The following is an 18739-nucleotide window of genomic DNA, read 5'->3' on the forward strand; positions in this document are numbered from 1 at the left end:
TTGTGGATTGTAGGAAATTTGAAATAATCAACACATTTTGATAAACTATTAATTGGGCGTGATTTTAGTTTGGAGTATATATGTATTGTTGCAATAATCAACAAAGTGGAATTTGTTTTTCTACTATATCCCTTCTATCATGAGCTCTGAAAATGTATCTAGAGGTGTCAACAGGTACGGTAAGATCAGTCGGGTGGTGGCATAATTATCATATCCGTACTCCTCATAAATTATTCTTATCCGTACTCTATCTTTATCCGTTACAAATTATCTTATTCGTATTCTACTATTTTTCCTTATAATTGTCGGATAACGAAATGATAGCGGGTAAATAACGAGTAATACAAATATATAATTATTTTTATTAATTATTAAATAAAACATTCAAATATATACATTAATTTCACACAAGAGCAATTATGGCCTTCAAATGTATAGTACTTTATTGAATTTTTTTTTAATTTTTTTTTCTGATTTTGCTAAAAGCAAGTAAATCAATTAAAGTACTCTTCTCAATGCTTATTAATATATATAATATATAAAATTTTTCTTTTATAATAATCAATCAGGTAACAGATACAAAATAGGTTTTATTCGTACCCTTACTTGTTTAGATAACAAAAAATAATCTTTATCTGTCATGTACCCGATAAATTTACAAAAAAGAAAATTTATCTGTACCCATCTTATCAGATACGGTACCAGTTGGATAAATAGATTAAAGGATGCCATTGACACCCATAAGTGGATCCTTCTCATTTCTCTTTGAGCAAAGCTAGGGTGTGATGTGTTCACGAAGAGAGTTTGATGAGCACAACTCCAAAAGTATATCGGATCGACTTCAAACTACAAATCTAAACCGTTGAAATCTATGTACTTCATGAGTAGGTGGTCAAGTTTCAAATGACTTCAAACTACAAAGTGACTTCAAACTACAAAGTGACTTCAAACTACAAAGTTTCGAATTCATTTGCTACAAGTTGTTTTATATATTCATTTAAACCATTCATTTGACCGCTTGACCTTGTAGCAAATAAATTCAAAACTTTCAAAATTTTACATGTACATGTATCACTCATGAAATACATGAATTTCAACGGTTTAGATTCGTTTTTTAAAACTGATTCGATATACTTTTGAAGTTGTGCTCACTAAACTCTCTTGATGAGCATATCACACCTAAGCTTTGCTCTTCCTCTTTTGTTCTAAAAATTAACTTATTAAATTTGAGTATCCTGATTTGAATAGTTTATCCGCCCGAGCAGCCTTGTTTGAATCTACGCGTTAATCATTATATAGACGCGTGATGGGATGGGATTCCCATCCACTTGCAATACATACACACACACCTACCTTCCATTCTATCATTCTACAGTGGGAAAGCTCAAAGCTAGCAGGACCTACTTAATTATCTCACGAAACTTCGAATCTCACTTCAATTTCAATCAATCATTACATGTATATATAAATACCACTAAATTTGTAATTAGTTAACCACACTCAGAGGCAGTGAACCTGGTCAAGAAATGTCTTCTACTTCTCCTCCTCTCTTTCTAATCACAACTGCCACTACTCTCTCACTCATCTCACTCTGCTTCTTTATTCCTTCAAATGCAGCAGCCAATGTAACAGAAACCGACTTGTCCACGCTTCTCTCCTTCAAGTCTCTCATCACGAGCGACCCCTCCGGCGCATTGTCCTCTTGGAATGCCTCGCTCAACTACTGTCGGTGGCCAGGTGTGAGCTGCGGCCGTCGTCATCCTGACAGAGTCACCAGTCTCGACCTCAACTCCTTCCAACTGGCAAGTCAGATATCTCCTTCTGTGGGCAACCTCACCTTTCTTCAGAGGTTAAGCCTTTCTGACAACCGCCTTTCCGGTAACATTCCAGAGGAAATTGGACAATTGAGCAGATTGCGGTACCTCAACCTCAGCACTAATTCTATCAACGGAAGCATTCCCTCTGCCCTCGGTAATAATTGTTCCAATCTAGAATACCTTAATCTGAGAAATAATAATCTCGGAGGAACCATACCTTCGAGTCTCGGGCAATGCCAAAACCTTCGGTCCCTCATATTGAAAGATAATTTTCTCGGCAGAGGCATACCTCCTGAATTCGGTAACCTCCATCAACTCCAAACTCTATCTGTGTCTGTCAATAATCTCACCGGAACCATACCACCTACCTTAGGAAATCTTACTAATCTATTACTTTTGGATCTTTACTCAAATAGCTTTACGGGCTCCATTCCGGATTCGCTTGGCCGACTTAAATCCCTTCAGTATTTTCAAATCAATGATAATCAACTTTCCGGCATAGTACCTCGTTCTCTATACAATCTATCCAACTTGGTCCAACTCCATCTCAGCAACAATTATCTCCAAGGATTTCTCCCCCCTGACATCTGTGATGCATTTCAGAGCTTACAAGTTCTAAGTATTTATCAAAACCATTTTAAAGGGCAAATTCCATCTTCTTTGTCCAATTGCACAACTCTGTATAGAATTGATGTTAGTTTCAACAATTTCACCGGCGTAATACCTTCCACCTTAGGAAGCTTGCAACAACTTAATGCACTTCTAGTTAGTGGGAATCAACTAGAGGCAAAGACATCCAGTGATTGGAGTTTTATTCATGCTTTGATCAATTGTACAAATCTTCAAATTCTAGAAGCTGAAGATAACCAACTCCAAGGCGTGATACCAAGTTCTTTAGGAAACATTACCAGTCTTCGTACTCTGGTATTATCTGGGAACCCAATTTCAGGATCTATTCCTGCAGAATTTGAAATGCTGACTAACCTAATTTCTCTCCAACTTGAACAAACACTCCTTAGTGGCAAAATCCCAATAGGAATTGGGAACCTTTGGAACCTGCAAGGGTTAGTTATGTCGAACAACATGTTATCCGGGGAAATTCCATCAACTTTTGGTAACCTTACTCAGATGACTAAGCTCTCTCTTAACAATAATGCATTCGAAGGGCATATACCACCGTCTTTAGGTAACATGCAATCTTTGGAGCTCTTGGATATTTCAAACAACAAATTGATTGGTGAAATTCCAAGAGAAATCATGAATATTCATTCTCTTTCTATTGTCCTAAGCTTGTCACAAAACCATTTAAATGGGTCAATACCATCAGAAATCGGCAAGTTAAATAATATAGTCCAAATTGACTTGTCGTATAACGATTTATCTGGTCAAGTTCCTAGCACTATCGAAGGTTGTCAGCTGCTGCAAATCCTTCAACTAGAAGGGAACTCACTCAATGGGCCCATTCCTTCCTCTATGAGCAATTTAAAAGGGTTGCAAGAGCTTGATCTCTCCAGCAATTCTTTCTCTGGCAAAATACCTTCTTTTATTAGTGCAATGAAACTTCAACGTCTGAACATTTCTTTCAATGATTTTCAAGGAGAATTACCGGAAGAAGGTGTTTTTAAGAATGTGACTGCAGTTGATGTAAGAGGAAACCCTAAACTTTGTGGTGGATTACCTGATAACCATATGCCAAAATGTATTTCTGATTCACCTAAACAAAAACATCATTCTGAAAGTATCAAGATAATACTTGTTTGCATAGGTGGTGGATTGTTGTGTATAAGCATCACAATATGGTTAGTAGCTAGTTGTTATTGGAGAAAGATATCACAAAAAGATCCACAAGGTATTATGGCCATGACAGAATATAAAAGAGTATCCTATAATGACCTTCTTAGAGCTACTAACAACTTCTCTGTGGAGAATCTAATTGGAAGTGGTACTTTCGGAGTGGTGTATAAAGCTTCTATAAGTTTAGGAGGTGCCAACACCGTTGCCGTTAAGGTACTAAACCTCGAGCAACGTGGTGCTATAAGAAGCTTTTTATCAGAATGTGAGGCCTTAAGAAATGTTAAACACCGGAATCTTATCAAGGTCCTCAGTGTGTGCTCTAGCATAGATCATCAAGGTAATGATTTCAAGGCATTGATTTCTGAGTACATGCCTAATGGAAGCTTGGAAACATGGTTACATCCGAATGCACATAGGGATCGACCATCCGAAGGCCTCACCCTATTACAAAGGGTGAAAATAGCAATTGATATTGCCAAGGCATTGGACTATACATTATGAAAATTCTTTACTCATAAGAGGCACCTGGCAGAATACATTATGACCATCTAATTACACAGATGATGCTGTACTATACAATATCACGATCCAGTAAACTATTTACTCATGTTAATTCTTTTGTCTCATAGCTATCAGATCAGTTTCAAGGTAGGTGTGTGTCATTCTTGCAAACTTAATTTTTTTTCTTGATCTTGAGCAGATTATCAAATATGATTACTCTTGTAATCATACCGCATGCAGATAATCTTACTCTATCAAGGGGCCCAGTGATACTATTACTCGTATAGAAATACGGGAGACAATAGTACTTTTGGTGAACATCTCTTCCTCCGCATAAGTTATGTATACCGAAATGCCATCGTTATAGCTACCTTTTACGGACAACGTTAGACAACACTCACACATATACATTTCTTATGTAGGAAAGATAAATACCTCATACTTTAGAACTTAACACTGAATGAAAACATTAATGACACGAATACAATTCTATTTAATGTTTCATTCGGACCGGGTCTGTCAAATACCATGTTCTTGTAACATGTATTCATGTGATTAAAATGACATCTCTTGTCTATGGTTTGTAAAACTTAACTATCTTTTAATCCACATACTAACCTTGTAGCAGTTAATTAGTGTTCCTGCTAATTACCTCGGTTAGAGACTTTTAAGAGTATATATCATCTATATTATGAAGTTTCACAATTTTAGTCATTAACTCAAAATGATTCATAAATGCAATAATACTTACGGCAACAAAATGACATTTTATTAATCATCTAATTCATAAAAAAAATATATATGATACAATTATTATATTATTGACTTCTAGATTATTACATACTAACATAATCTTCTCCAATCGTACATGCGTCCAGTGGCGTAGCTAGAATTTTTGTCAAAGATAGGCAAAAATCTTTATGAACTTGGTACCATAGAAGAAAAAATTTCAATCGAAATCGATCACTTGTCCATGGAATCAGAATTAGGTGAATTATTCAGAATCGGACATATCATATCGAAAAATCTTTTTTTTTTTGGCAGAAGCTTGTTTTGTAATATTTTTTTTTCAAAAATTGATAAATAAAATACTTTTAATCTCTATAAAAAGTATATAGAAGGAAAATGAGGGAATAAAAAAAGAAAATGAAAAGAAAGAAGAAAACAGATAAAACAATTCAAAAAGTAATTAAAAAATGCAAAAGCAAGATAAATAGAGGTGACCATTTATACATAAAATGGAGAATTAAAAAAAAGGATGAACGGAGAGTTGTCAGGTTCCGTTTTTTCATATATATTATGATGTGATCTTATGGTACGTTTTGTTCAAAATAATAGCTCGATTAATCAATTGGTACAATAAATAAGACTTCTTTAGATTCTTTTTTTTGTCATTTACTTATACTTCCTCAACGTGTTTTTGGTCAAACTTATAACAAAAGAAATATATAAATATATATAAATATTTTCATGACAGATCTAGAGGAAAATACGTGCATTCAATCTCAAAGCGTTTATTTTGACTTACAATAGTATGCATTTTTAGATAAGAGTTCAAATCATATAGTAATTGTCGTGCTGAACGGATCAGTTCAAATACCTAACTAGATCTGAAGCTCCCTCTATAAATAGAATTAATACTCTAACTTCATATTTTAAACTAGCTACCTCTAGATTCCAAAAAGAATACTTATTTTGTGTTTGAAAAATATTTTTTTAAGATACCAAATAAATACACTATAATAAAAATAATATCGTTAGGATTATATTTTTCTTTTTGATTGATTACCAAAGGTAAATAATAGAATTTGGAAAGTTAAATAAAAATTAACTAATAACTTCTTCATAATTCAGCGATGAACATAAACATAATTGAAGCTTAGGAGGGCGAGAGTAATAGAAAATAACAAATTCTCCACGTTATAATCAACTGATCCGATCAAAAAATTTATTAATTGCATAAAAAAAAACATTCTCAAAATGAGGAAATTCCACAACTAATCGGACCGCTAAGCCAATATGCCGTCTATTTATGGGAGGCCACAGATTGGCTTAGAGGTCCCTCAAAACATAAATATATTCAATATTAAAATGCATTTTTTTTAAGATTTTTGAGGGACCTATAAGCCAATCTACAGCATTCCATAAATGACCCACATATTAGTTTAGCGGTCCGAGTAAATGTAGAATTCTCACATTTTGGAGGTGTTTTGATTTTTTTTTTCGAAGAGTACAAATATAAATTTTGGCTGATTGAGTTGACAACTTGGCATATTAAATTCCACTTGAGTCAAATTATTTAATTAATAGTGTATATCAGGAGAAACCAATCAACATTTCACATCACAAATTAACCATAATTTAAACTGATATATGGCCTAGTTAGATACACACACTAGTGGAGAACTTAGAATTAGTGTCGGCTGTTTATGGGTATTAGTGTCGGACATTGGGCGACACTAATGGAGCTGATACTAATACTTTGTAAATGACCGACACTAAAAGTAAGGCATTAGTGTCGGCTCTTTAATAAAAAGCCGACACTAATAAGTATTAGTGTCGGTTATTTATAAACAGCCGACACTAATTCCTTACTTTTAGTGTCGGCTATTTATAAAAAGCCCATACTAAATGTTTTTTTTTTAAAAAAAAAAAAAATTTTAATATTTTGCCAGCATCTCCACTAAGCTTTTTATCTCTGATTTCTTTGCAGATTTAATCAGAATACAAATGAGCTAATAAACAAACTATCAAAAATTCTTAAATTATCTTAACAAATCTCTGGAACTGTACCAGTATAGTTTTTACAAACCAAATATACTTGACACTACGCAAATCAGCCCCTAAACTTTACCAAACCAGCTCGCAAATTTTGTACCACCTAGAAACAGACCATTGCATCATTACACAGCAATCAAACCTCTTAATAATAACAATTTGAACACAAACCTTATTTCTCTCCCACTGTGCCTTCTTGGGGCAGATCTTGGTGTCGCCAGATAGAGGGGCGGAGGTGCAATGCGCCTGGTGTCGCGAGAGAGAGGGGCTGAGGTGCAATGCGCCTGGTGCAATGCCTGGTGTAGTCACTCGGAGTGGGCACGAGAGAGAGACAGAGATGGTACCCTAAGTGAGCGGCACGAAATGAGAGAGAGAGAGATGGAGAGGTAATTTATTCGCGTAGGAATGGAGGGAAGGGAATTTGACTTATTAGTGTCGGCTGTTTAAAAGAGCTGACACTAATAACTGACAATTAGTATGGGCTGTTTATAAATAGCCGACACTAATACTTTAGTATGGGCTGTTTATAAAGAGCCGACACTAATTGTCTGTTATTAGTGTCGGTTGTTTATAAACAGCCGACACTAAAGTATTAGTGTCGGCTATTTATAAACAGCCCATACTAATTGTCAGTTATTAGTGTCAGCTCTTTATTTTGACCGACACTAATAGTATTAGTATCGCATTTTTAAGATGTCCGATACTAATGAAGCGACACTAATTGTACATTCTCCACTAGTGACACCAATCTTCACATTATAAATCAAAGGTAAATAAAAATCCATGAGAACTCAAATTTCCTAAATTAAAAGTACTTATTCAGAAAAAAATTCCTACCAGTAAAACCATAAGCGACTAATTTCTGAAGTCAAAATATTTCCAATTAATTTCACATGAACATAATATCTCCGATTTTTTTCTTTTAAATTCTCATGATTTTGTTTATTCATATTTTGGTGCCTTCTCCTGTGGCGGATAAATTAAATTAGAGAGTACAAAAGAATTAGCTAGGAGCCTAATTAAACCAAGCACTATGATGCATGATAATTCTAAGTACAAACCAAAAGGCAACTTGTGAATTTAGTAGTAATTGATTGGTTTTCGAGGACGACAAATGATTCATTTATCTACTAGTGACACATTCATACACAGACGGTTAGTATTTATGCATATGCTTGGATGCATATCACAAATAAGAACATAAACAATTTGCTCTCACAACTGAGTAATTAGGAGAATGATCATTTTTCTTAAACATGATACATATTTTTTAATAAAGATTAAAATATAGTTATACTATAAATTTAAAATGAGTTTTAATAGAAAAGACAATAAATTGGATAAATTTGTGACTTTGATTTTATGAAATTTAGAGTACGGAATACATAATTTTGAGATTTTTTTGGAGTTACATGAAATTTTCCCTAATTCAATATGAAGCCATGTAATGAAAGATTGCTTCAACCAAGAGGTCCAAGACATGAACTTTCAACATATGAAGATCAAATGGACTTTAATTATTTTAATCTTTTTGTATTTATACATAATTTTCTATGTACTTTAGAGTAAAATAATATGAGTACTGTAAATTGATCCTCATGCAAATTTTATATGATTGACTTTATTCACATTTAAATCCGTACCTCAAAATTTCGAGCATGATTCCAGCTTACAAATATTTTGCCATATTTATGAATTTCATTTTTTATTTGTTTCTTTTTTCTTTTCTTTTCTTTTCTTTTCTTTTCTTTTATTTTCTTTTCTTGGGGTTTAGACCCAATAACGGAATTTCACATTTTCTGAATCTCATATTCACATCCAAATTTTGGATGTCAAGTCTTCAGTTCACACAAAGAGAGTCAAAAGTGTTCAGTTCGCATTCAAATTGGGCGTGATTTTAATTAGTTTGATGGAGTATGTATTGTATTGTAGCACTAATCAACAAAGCGGTTTTTGTTTTTGCTTCTATATCCCTTCTATGATGAGCAGTCCCGGTTTTGTCCGCCACTGCAGCCGTGTTTGAATCTACGCGTTAATTATTGCACACACGTGCACCACTTGAAAGTTGCTACTGCCTACTTGTACCACTTTCAAGTACCTACTTGTCTCACGAAACTCCTCACTTCAATCAACACGTGTGTGTATATATATAATTATAAATCACAGGATATGGACCAATCCATTAAAAAATCGAAGAAATGACTTCTTCTCATTTCTTTATCAATATCACCAATGGCACTACTACTCTCTCTGACATCATCCTCCTAATCTCAATCTCAATTATCTCTCTCTCTTTCTTTATTCCTTCAAACGCAGCAGCTCCTACCACTACCAATGCAACAGAAACTGACTTGCTCGCCCTTCTCTCCTTCAAGTCTCTCATCGGGAACGACCCCTCCAGTGCATTGTCATCATGGAATGCCTCGCTTCACCACTGTCGGTGGCCAGGCGTTGTTTGCGGCCGTCGTCATCCTGACAGAGTCACCGGTCTCGTTCTCGACTCCTTCCAACTGGCCGGTCAGATATCCCCTGCTTTGGGTAACCTCACCTTTCTTCAGAGGTTGAGCCTTTCTGACAACCACTGATATCACTTTATTAGACCTATTATTTCGACTTGTTTCCATACAAAAATCTATGTTTTGAACCAACAAATGGTGCCTTTTACATTGAATATCCATAGAATGTGGTACTGCTATGTTTTGGTTCTTACTTTGCAGGAATCAGGCGAAAACGGGCAAAATCAGGGAAGTTACTGAAATCTGAGACATCCGATGCGACCCTCATCAGAGCCGATGCGACCCTCATCAGAGCCGATGCGACCCTCATCAGAGTCGATGCGACCCTCATCAGAGTCGATGCAGGTTGCATCAGACCTGATGTAGGTTGCATCAGACCTGATGCAGGTTGCATCAGACCTGATGCAGGTCGCATCGCGAGTTTCCAGAGCAGACAGCAAAGGCCCAGAATTGAAGCACTCGTTTTAAAAAGCCTATAAATAGGCCACCCCTGCTACCAGAGAGGGAGTTCCGAAATTTAAAGATTCAAAGCCTCAAGGAGAGAGAAAAGATCAAGAGAGAAGAGAGAGATTGAAGATCGCTTGGAGAAGAAGAGAAGATTGCAAGATCCTCTCCAATCCACCTTGGATCTTTGAGCTTCATCATGATCTGCCTATTCTATCTCTCTTTTATGCTTTCTTTTGCTATGCTTGAGTAGATCTCTAGTTCTTAGGGTTAGGATGTAGTCTCTAAACCTTGTCTTTGAGTTGCATGATGATTCGATCTAAGTTTGAACTTGTGTGATTGTTGTTTGAGTATTCATTGTTTGCTTGATTGTGATTTCTTGATTGATTCTTGATTGTCTACTGTTAGATGTCTATAGCATCTCTTCTAGTAATTTGGCCTTGATGTATCTTGTAATTGTGATTGAGCATTTGAGGTAGATCTAAGATCAATAGTAGCCGAGAGGTGAAATTTCTATTATCGAAAGGTTGTAGATACTTCTAGTTAACCAGACAATCAATTTAGGTTAGATACCAGTAGGCGAGAGCCACAGGTTGAAGCCTCGCACAAGAAATCAACTTAGATACGCACACATGTCAGCTCTGCTCGAGGGCCATGCGACCCGCATCAGAGATGATGCGAGTCGCATCATACGGGTCGCATCAGAGATGATGCGAGTCGCATGATAGGTCCAGAGAAGGCAAAGTTTGGGATGAAACCTGAAACCCTAGGAACGCCTTTTATCATTGTTCAAAACCAAAACTTTTAATTGCTTTCATTTACTGTTAATTGAATTGACACCCGAAATTAGGAAATTGAAACAAATTCAAACCAAACCCTTCACACTTCTAGTACTTAACTCGGATTTGTAGAAATTTAGAATCGAATTAAACCGTCCCTGAGGATCGATACCTTAATATACTACACGGATAGGGTTGTGCACTTGCAACCTTAGACGAGAGTAAATTCAAGGTTTAAACTGGTACAACTTGTTGTACCTGAAACTTTGTAAGCACACTCTGAGAAGCGAACAAGTTTTTGGCGCCGTTGCCGGGGACGGCTATCAATTCTTTTCTAGATTTTTGCTTTTCTTAGTTAATCTAGATTTTAATTTGTATCTTTTTCTTTTATTTTTCTCTTACCACAGGAACACAGCTCTTCCTGCACAACCACCTCTCGACGCGCCCCGCATCACGACCGACGCGACTCGCGTGGAAGAGACAGAGAAGTTCAAGACGCTATGGCAACATACCAACAGTGGACCGGCCACGACAATTCTCGAGGAGGAGGAGGCGGTCGATACAGGGTTGATCAGATCGCAGCTCTATCTGCTAGAGCTGCCGAGCTGGAGGAGGCTTTAATCAAAATGAGCATGAAGGCAGTCGGTAACCATCAACCACAGCCATGTGTCATATGTGGGGATAGGAGGCACTCTTACGAGTATTGCCCACTGGCGGAATGGGATGAGGAACCCGAACAGGTCAACTTCTACAACAATGCACCATTCGACAACTCAAACAACTGCTCATTCCAATCCGATCCATCCGAGCCGTACATTGATCCCGTTGTGAGCAACTTCACACATGAGCAAGGGAAGATGAACCAAATGATGTGGGAGCAAATGCAATCGATGGCAACTCAAATGGCCGCCCAAAGCAAATTGTTGGAGCAACTGAGTCACATCGTCACCTCGAGCCAACCACAACTTGGAAAGCTGCCCGCGCAGCCAGAACCAAACCCCAGAGGAGAAGCTAAGGCGATCACACTGAGGAGTGGGACCCAGTACGATGAACCAGCTTTCCCAACTGATCAGATCCCAACCGATGCGACCCGCACCACCACCATGCGACCCGCATCAACCTCGGAGGAACCTGTGAATCCTGGTCTCATCGAGCCAATGCGACCAGCAACACCACCTGAAGAACCTGTGGACGCGACCCGCAATGGTACCACGCGACCCGCATCAAAAGAGTCTGACAAAGAGAAAGGGAAAGGGGTTGAGAAACCTGCACATTACAGACCACCGGTACCCTTTCCCCGACGATTAGCTGAACCAGAAGCATGCTGCACAATCAACATGGAGGATCAATTGGCTAAGGGACAACTTCGCGAGGGATACGGGAGCTCAATTAAAAATTACCCTGATTATCTATCTGAGTTGCAGGTTAAAACAAGCGAGTTGGAATCAGTGTATGGAGCAGATGTGAAAGCAGCTGACCTGGGAGAACTTGGATGCGACCCGCATCAACCTCATGCGAGTCGCATGCCATGGTCTGAAGGCCTTGAAGCTGGTCGAAGCGAGTCGGATGGAGCAGATGCAAGGTCAGAATGCGAGTCGAATCCACCCGATGCGACCCGCTTAGACCATGATGCGACCCGCGTCAAGGACCAGACAGAGAAACTCACTCCTGAACTCAAGCCTCTTCCAGTAAATTTCAGGTATGAGTTCCTAGATCCAGATAAAAGTTGTCCTGTGATCTTAAATGCAGATCTCAACCCTGATCGGACTGCCACACTCTTGGGGAAATTGAAAGCTCACATAAGCGCGATCGGGTGGTCGATCAAAGATTTGAAAGATATGGGGTGGATTTTTCTTTTGCAAATGTTTGAGAACACGACGCTCCACTCAGATTTGCCACTGTATTGCACTGCTGGACACTTTGAGGATTTCCAAACTCAGCAAAATGTGATCGCGAACTTTATCGAGAAGCTGATGGGCACGAACCTAGCCACATGCATGCACAAGACCTTACCAGCGGATGATCACAGACACACGGACCATGCAGACCATCATACGGGCCATGCACAACCAACCTGGTCGATGCATTATGTTCCTTGGTGTGTTAGAAAGAAAAAACCACCCGACCCTTATGAGGAAAGAATGGTGTATCCCTCCGACACATTCGACAAGGCGCTCCACCAAAAACCACCCGATCCACCTCCCACTAATCAGTGAGACGCCCCCGCCTCACCCCCCACTCCATGTCTGGTTAGTTTCCATATTTTCTTCTATTTACCTTTTATTGTGTGAATTCAAGCATTGAGGACAATGCTTCATTCAAGCTTGGGGGGGTGAATAGAAGAAAACTGTATCTGCATTTAGGTCATGTTTATTTTTCCAAAATTTGCATTTTTAGGTGATAAATTTGTGTGATTGCTTGGGTTAAGGACTTGTTTGAACAATTTTGGTTGTGATTTGGATGACTTTGAAAAATTAGAACTAACCTCATAATTGATCAAAGAACTGATTAGGAAGGGATGTTTTGAGAACTTGAAAGGATGAAAACTTGAATTGTATCAAAAATCAATTTTTGAAACTGAACTGTGCTTTTTAAATAGGGAAATGGGGATTTTAAATAAAGAAAAATTTGGATATTCATTGGTATGAATGAATACCAATGGATGTGTGTATTCATGGTATATGTGCAAAAGCAAAAGAATAAAAAAATAAAAAGATGGAGAAAATAAGAGTACTGGCAATAAGTCCAATTGGGCGCCTTTGAGCTCGTCTCCCAAATTAAAAAAAAAAGAAAGGATGGAGAAAATAAGAGTACTGGCAATAAGTCCTGTTGGGCGCCTTTGAGCTCGTCTCCCAAATTTAGAAAAGAAGAATAACTTTTGCATATATCAACACACGAAGTCCGCGACTTGCTAACCTAAGCTTGTTCCAAGCTTGGGGGAGAAAAAGGGAAAATCTCCACAAATGAGAGCTTGATTTTAGTAAAAGAATGATAGATTGATCAATTCGAGTATTCAGCTTTGCAAGTATTAAAACATTCTAGAACTTGAAGTTTGATTAGTCAATTTGTGGGGTGAATCAAAATTGATCAAGGAAAGTCCAAATCATACCATAAAGATTCTCGAGGTTCTTGATTTAAGCAACTCATGTAAATTTTCACATTTAGGAACTTAACTTGCATTTAGAGTCCAGCCCGGTAACAAAGAACAGATCTCTGCTTGAGGACAAGCAAAGGTTAAGCTTGGGGGAATTTGATATCACTTTATTAGACCTATTATTTCGACTTGTTTCCATACAAAAATCTATGTTTTGAACCAACAAATGGTGCCTTTTACATTGAATATCCATAGAATGTGGTACTGCTATGTTTTGGTTCTTACTTTGCAGGAATCAGGCGAAAACGGGCAAAATCAGGGAAGTTACTGAAATCTGAGACATCCGATGCGACCCTCATCAGAGCCGATGCGACCCTCATCAGAGCCGATGCGACCCTCATCAGACCTGATGCAGGTCGCATCGCGAGTTTCCAGAGCAGACAGCAAAGGCCCAGAATTGAAGCACTCGTTTTAAAAAGCCTATAAATAGGCCACCCCTGCTACCAGAGAGGGAGTTCCGAAATTTAAAGATTCAAAGCCTCAAGGAGAGAGAAAAGATCAAGAGAGAAGAGAGAGATTGAAGATCGCTTGGAGAAGAAGAGAAGATTGCAAGATCCTCTCCAATCCACCTTGGATCTTTGAGCTTCATCATGATCTGCCTATTCTATCTCTCTTTTATGCTTTCTTTTGCTATGCTTGAGTAGATCTCTAGTTCTTAGGGTTAGGATGTAGTCTCTAAACCTTGTCTTTGAGTTGCATGATGATTCGATCTAAGTTTGAACTTGTGTGATTGTTGTTTGAGTATTCATTGTTTGCTTGATTGTGATTTCTTGATTGATTCTTGATTGTCTACTGTTAGATGTCTATAGCATATCTTCTAGTAATTTGGCCTTGATGTATCTTGTAATTGTGATTGAGCATTTGAGGTAGATCTAAGATCAATAGTAGCCGAGAGGTGAAATTTCTATTATCGAAAGGTTGTAGATACTTCTAGTTAACCAGACAATCAATTTAGGTTAGATACCAGTAGGCGAGAGCCACAGGTTGAAGCCTCGCACAAGAAATCAACTTAGATACGAACACATGTCAGCTCTGCTCGAGGGCCATACGACCCGCATCAGAGATGATGCGAGTCGCATCATACGGGTCGCATCAGAGATGATGCGAGTCGCATGATAGGTCCAGAGAAGGCAAAGTTTGGGATGAAACCTGAAACCCTAGGAACGCCTTTTATCATTGTTCAAAACCAAAACTTTTAATTGCTTTCATTTACTGTTAATTGAATTGACACCCGAAATTAGGAAATTGAAACAAATTCAAACCAAACCCTTCACACTTCTAGTACTTAACTCGGATTTGTAGAAATTTAGAATCGAATTAAACCGTCCCTGAGGATCGATACCTTAATATACTACACGGATAGGGTTGTGCACTTGCAACCTTAGACGAGAGTAAATTCAAGGTTTAAACTGGTACAACTTGTTGTACCTGAAACTTTGTAAGCACACTCTGAGAAGCGAACAACCACCTTTCCGGGAGCATCCCGGACGAACTCAGACAATTGAGCAGATTGCAATACCTCAGCCTCGGCTATAATTCTCTCCACGGAAACATTCTCTCTGCCCTTGGTAATAATTGTTCCAATCTACAATTCCTTTCTCTCAGTAATAATAATCTCGGAGGAACTATACCTTCGAGTCTCGGACAATGCCGAAACCTTTGGTTACTCGGATTAAGAAATAATTTTCTCACTGGAAGCATACCTTCTGAATTCGGTAACCTGCCGAAACTCGACCAATTATACTTGTCTACCAATAATCTCACTGGACCCATACCGCCTACCTTAGGAAATCTTACTAACCTAGAGTTTTTCGATCTTTTCTCGAATAAATTTACTGGTTCTATTCCGGATTCGCTTGGCCAACTTCAGTACCTTAATATTTTTCAAATCAATGATAATCAAATGTCTGGCACTGTACCTCGTTCTCTTTACAATTTATCCAACTTGGTGATGTTCGATCTCAGCATCAATTATATCCAAGGATTTCTTCCACCTGAGATTTGTGATGCTTTTCAAACCTTGAGAGCTGTAATCATTTATCAAAACCAATTTACTGGGCATATTCCATCCTCTCTGTCCAATTGTACCACTCTGATTACGATTGATGTTAGTTTGAACAATTTCACTGGCACAATACCTTCCAGCATAGGAAGCTTGCAACAACTTCAGTCACTACAAGTTGGTGGCAATCAACTAGAAGCGAAGACATCTAGTGATTGGAGTTTTATTCATGCTTTGGTCAATTGTACGAATCTTCAACTTCTAGATGTTAATAACAACCAGCTCCAAGGTGTGATACCAAGTTCTTTAACAAACATTACCAGTCTTACTACACTGGTTTTATCTGGAAATCCAATTTCAGGATCTATTCCTGCAGAATTTGAAATGCTGATTAATCTAACTGATCTCGAATTTGGTCAAACACTCCTAGGTGGCAAAATCCCAAGGGAAATTGGGAACCTTTGGAACCTGCAAGGGTTACTTGTGTCGAACAACATGTTATCCGGTGAAATTCCATCATCTTTTGGTAACCTTACTAAGATGAATAAGCTCGGTCTTAACAATAATGCATTTGAAGGGCATATACCACCTTCTTTAGGTAACATGCAATCTCTGGAGCTCTTGGATATTTCAAATAACAAACTGATTGGTGAAATTCCAAGAGAAATCATGAATATTCACTCACTTACTATTGTCCTAAGCTTGTCACAAAACCATTTAAATGGGTCGATACCATCAGAAATCGGCAATTTAAATAATATAGCCCAAATTGACTTGTCGTATAACGATTTATCTGGTCAAGTTCCTAGCACTATCGAAGGTTGTCAGCTACTGCAAATCCTTCAACTAGAAGGGAACTCACTCAACGGGCCCATTCCTTCCTCTATGAGCAATTTAAAAGGGTTGCAAGAGCTTGATCTTTCCAACAATTCTTTCTCTGGTAAAATACCTTCTTTTATTAGTGCAATGAAACTTGAACGTCTAAACATTTCTTTCAATGATTTTCAAGGAGAATTACCAGAAGAAGGTGTTTTTAAGAATGTGACTGCAGTTGATGTGAGAGGAAACCCTAAACTTTGTGGCGGATTACTTGCTAACCATCTGCCAAAATGTATTTCTGATTCACCCAAACAAAAACATCATTTCGAAAGTATCAAGATAATACTAGTTTGCATAGGTGGTGGATTGTTGTGCATAACCATCACCATATGGTTAGTAGCTAGTTGTTATTGGAGAAGGAGATCTCAAAAAGATCCACATGGTATTATGGCCATGACATGGGAATTTAAGAAAGTGTCCTATAATGACCTTCTCAGATCTACTAACAGTTTCTCTGGGGAGAATCTAATTGGAAGTGGTACTTTCAGAGTGGTGTATAAAGCTTCTATAAGTTTAGGAGGTGCCAACACCGTTGCTGTTAAGGTACTAAACCTCGAGCAACGTGGTGCTATAAGAAGCTTTTTATCAGAATGTGAGGCCTTAAGAAATGTTAAACACCGGAATCTTATCAAGGTCCTCAGTGTGTGCTCTAGCATAGATCATCAAGGTAACGATTTCAAGGCATTGATTTTTGAGTACATGCCTAATGGAAGTTTGGAAACATGGTTACATCCGAATGCACATAGGGATCGACCATCCGAAGGCCTCACCCTATTACAAAGGGTGAAAATAGCAATTGATATTGCCAAGGCATTGGACTATCTCCATGATCACAGGCCAGTGCAGCTTATACATTGTGATCTTAAACCGAGTAACGTGCTTCTGGATGATGACATGACTGCACACGTGGGTGATTTCGGGTTAGCCCGGTTTCTAGTTCGATCTGATACCGTGCCTGGTCAATCAATAACAAGTACCGGTGGAATCAAGGGTTCTATTGGCTACATTCCTCCAGGTACAAAACTTAATACCCCTGCTCATATGAAATTATTTCCTTCAGTATTACATCTTTCATCTATTCACTATTAAAAACTTGTCCTCTTTGTTTGTTGGGCCTTTAACATATTTTTTTTAATGATTCTCTATTGAAAAATAAACTTATTGATTATACACTAGGATCCTCTTAATTGGTCTATCATATATAATTACTACAAAAATCGAGTCATTGCATAATTTATTGATACATATTATGAAATAAATGCAAATCTGCCATATAAAAACAACCACGACTTGTTTAATTATTGATAATTATTTACTCATCCGAAGTGATAAAAAGTGACTTTATATATATTTTTCACTACTCAGAATATGGAATGGGCGGCCAGGCATCCACGCAAGGAGACGTGTATAGCTACGGCATTCTTCTGTTAGAAATATTCACTGGAATTTGCCCCACTGATGAAAGATTTGGTGATGGTGTGAGCCTTCACAAGCATGTCGAGACAGCATATCCAGCCCGAGTTATGGACATTATCGATACCAAATTGTTCTCGTCAGATCATGGGAATGTGAATACATTTGTACCAGAGAACTCTAAAGAATGCTTAGTTTCGGTGATTCAATGTGGACTATTGTGCTCCAAGGAGTTGTCAAAAGAGCGCATTGCAATGAGTGATGTTGTAAAAGAGTTGAATTCAGCATGTAACAAGTTGCTACAGTGAGGGAGTTTGAACATGATTTGTAAAACTAGCATAAGAGAATTGTGTATTATTAGAGATTAGCATATTGTATTTAACAGCACCCTGCTGTTGTTAGAAACTGTAATATCCATTTGTAATATGTTAAATTGGAAGTAAAGCAACGAGTAGGAATCAAATTCAACCAATAAACAATCTTTCTTTCAGAAAAGCACATGGTATCAGAGCCTAGTGTTTAATTTACCACTCAGTGGGTGCACAAGAAAGGGCATATCAGACCAACAATCAATGAGATTTCAAGCACAAGTCACAACCACCACTCCCAATTCGCCTCACGACCACCTTGCTGAATGGAGGAATTATGTGACGTGGGCTCAA

The 18739-nt window shown here is 37.9% G+C and overlaps 2 protein-coding genes across 2 annotated transcripts; both read left to right on the plus strand.

The window, feature by feature from the left end:
• Window positions 1-1526: 1526 nt before the first annotated feature.
• On the plus strand, window positions 1527-4112 carry LOC144563598 (uncharacterized). The gene has a single exon (XM_078313081.1). The coding sequence runs from the start codon at window positions 1527-1529 to the stop codon at window positions 4110-4112; it is 2586 nt and encodes an 861-aa protein (XP_078169207.1).
• Window positions 4113-9080: 4968 nt separating this feature from the next.
• Window positions 9081-18468, plus strand: LOC144563599 (uncharacterized). The gene is made up of 4 exons (XM_078313082.1): window positions 9081-9472; window positions 11703-12606; window positions 15241-17679; window positions 18030-18468. The coding sequence occupies exons 1-4, from the start codon at window positions 9089-9091 to the stop codon at window positions 18383-18385; spliced, it is 4083 nt and encodes a 1360-aa protein (XP_078169208.1). The 5' UTR covers window positions 9081-9088; the 3' UTR covers window positions 18386-18468.
• Window positions 18469-18739: the final 271 nt, after the last annotated feature.

Source organism: Carex rostrata, chromosome 12 (assembly GCF_964058835.1).
Source record: "Carex rostrata chromosome 12, lpCarRost1.2, whole genome shotgun sequence".
In the NCBI taxonomy this organism is placed as follows: Eukaryota; Viridiplantae; Streptophyta; class Magnoliopsida; order Poales; family Cyperaceae; genus Carex; species Carex rostrata.

Bases quoted from the DNA above. Each gene is read 5' to 3' on its own strand.
- LOC144563599 (XM_078313082.1), top strand. From the start codon at position 9,089: ATGACTTCTTCTCATTTCTTTATCAATATCACCAATGGCACTACTACT. The intron at 9,473-11,702 runs TGATATCACTTT...CCAACTGATCAG, and splicing joins TGAGCCTTTCTGACAACCAC to ATCCCAACCGATGCGACCCG. The intron at 12,607-15,240 runs GCACGAACCTAG...CACTCTGAGAAG, and splicing joins CTTTATCGAGAAGCTGATGG to CGAACAACCACCTTTCCGGG.
- LOC144563598 (XM_078313081.1), top strand. From the start codon at position 1,527: ATGTCTTCTACTTCTCCTCCTCTCTTTCTAATCACAACTGCCACTACT.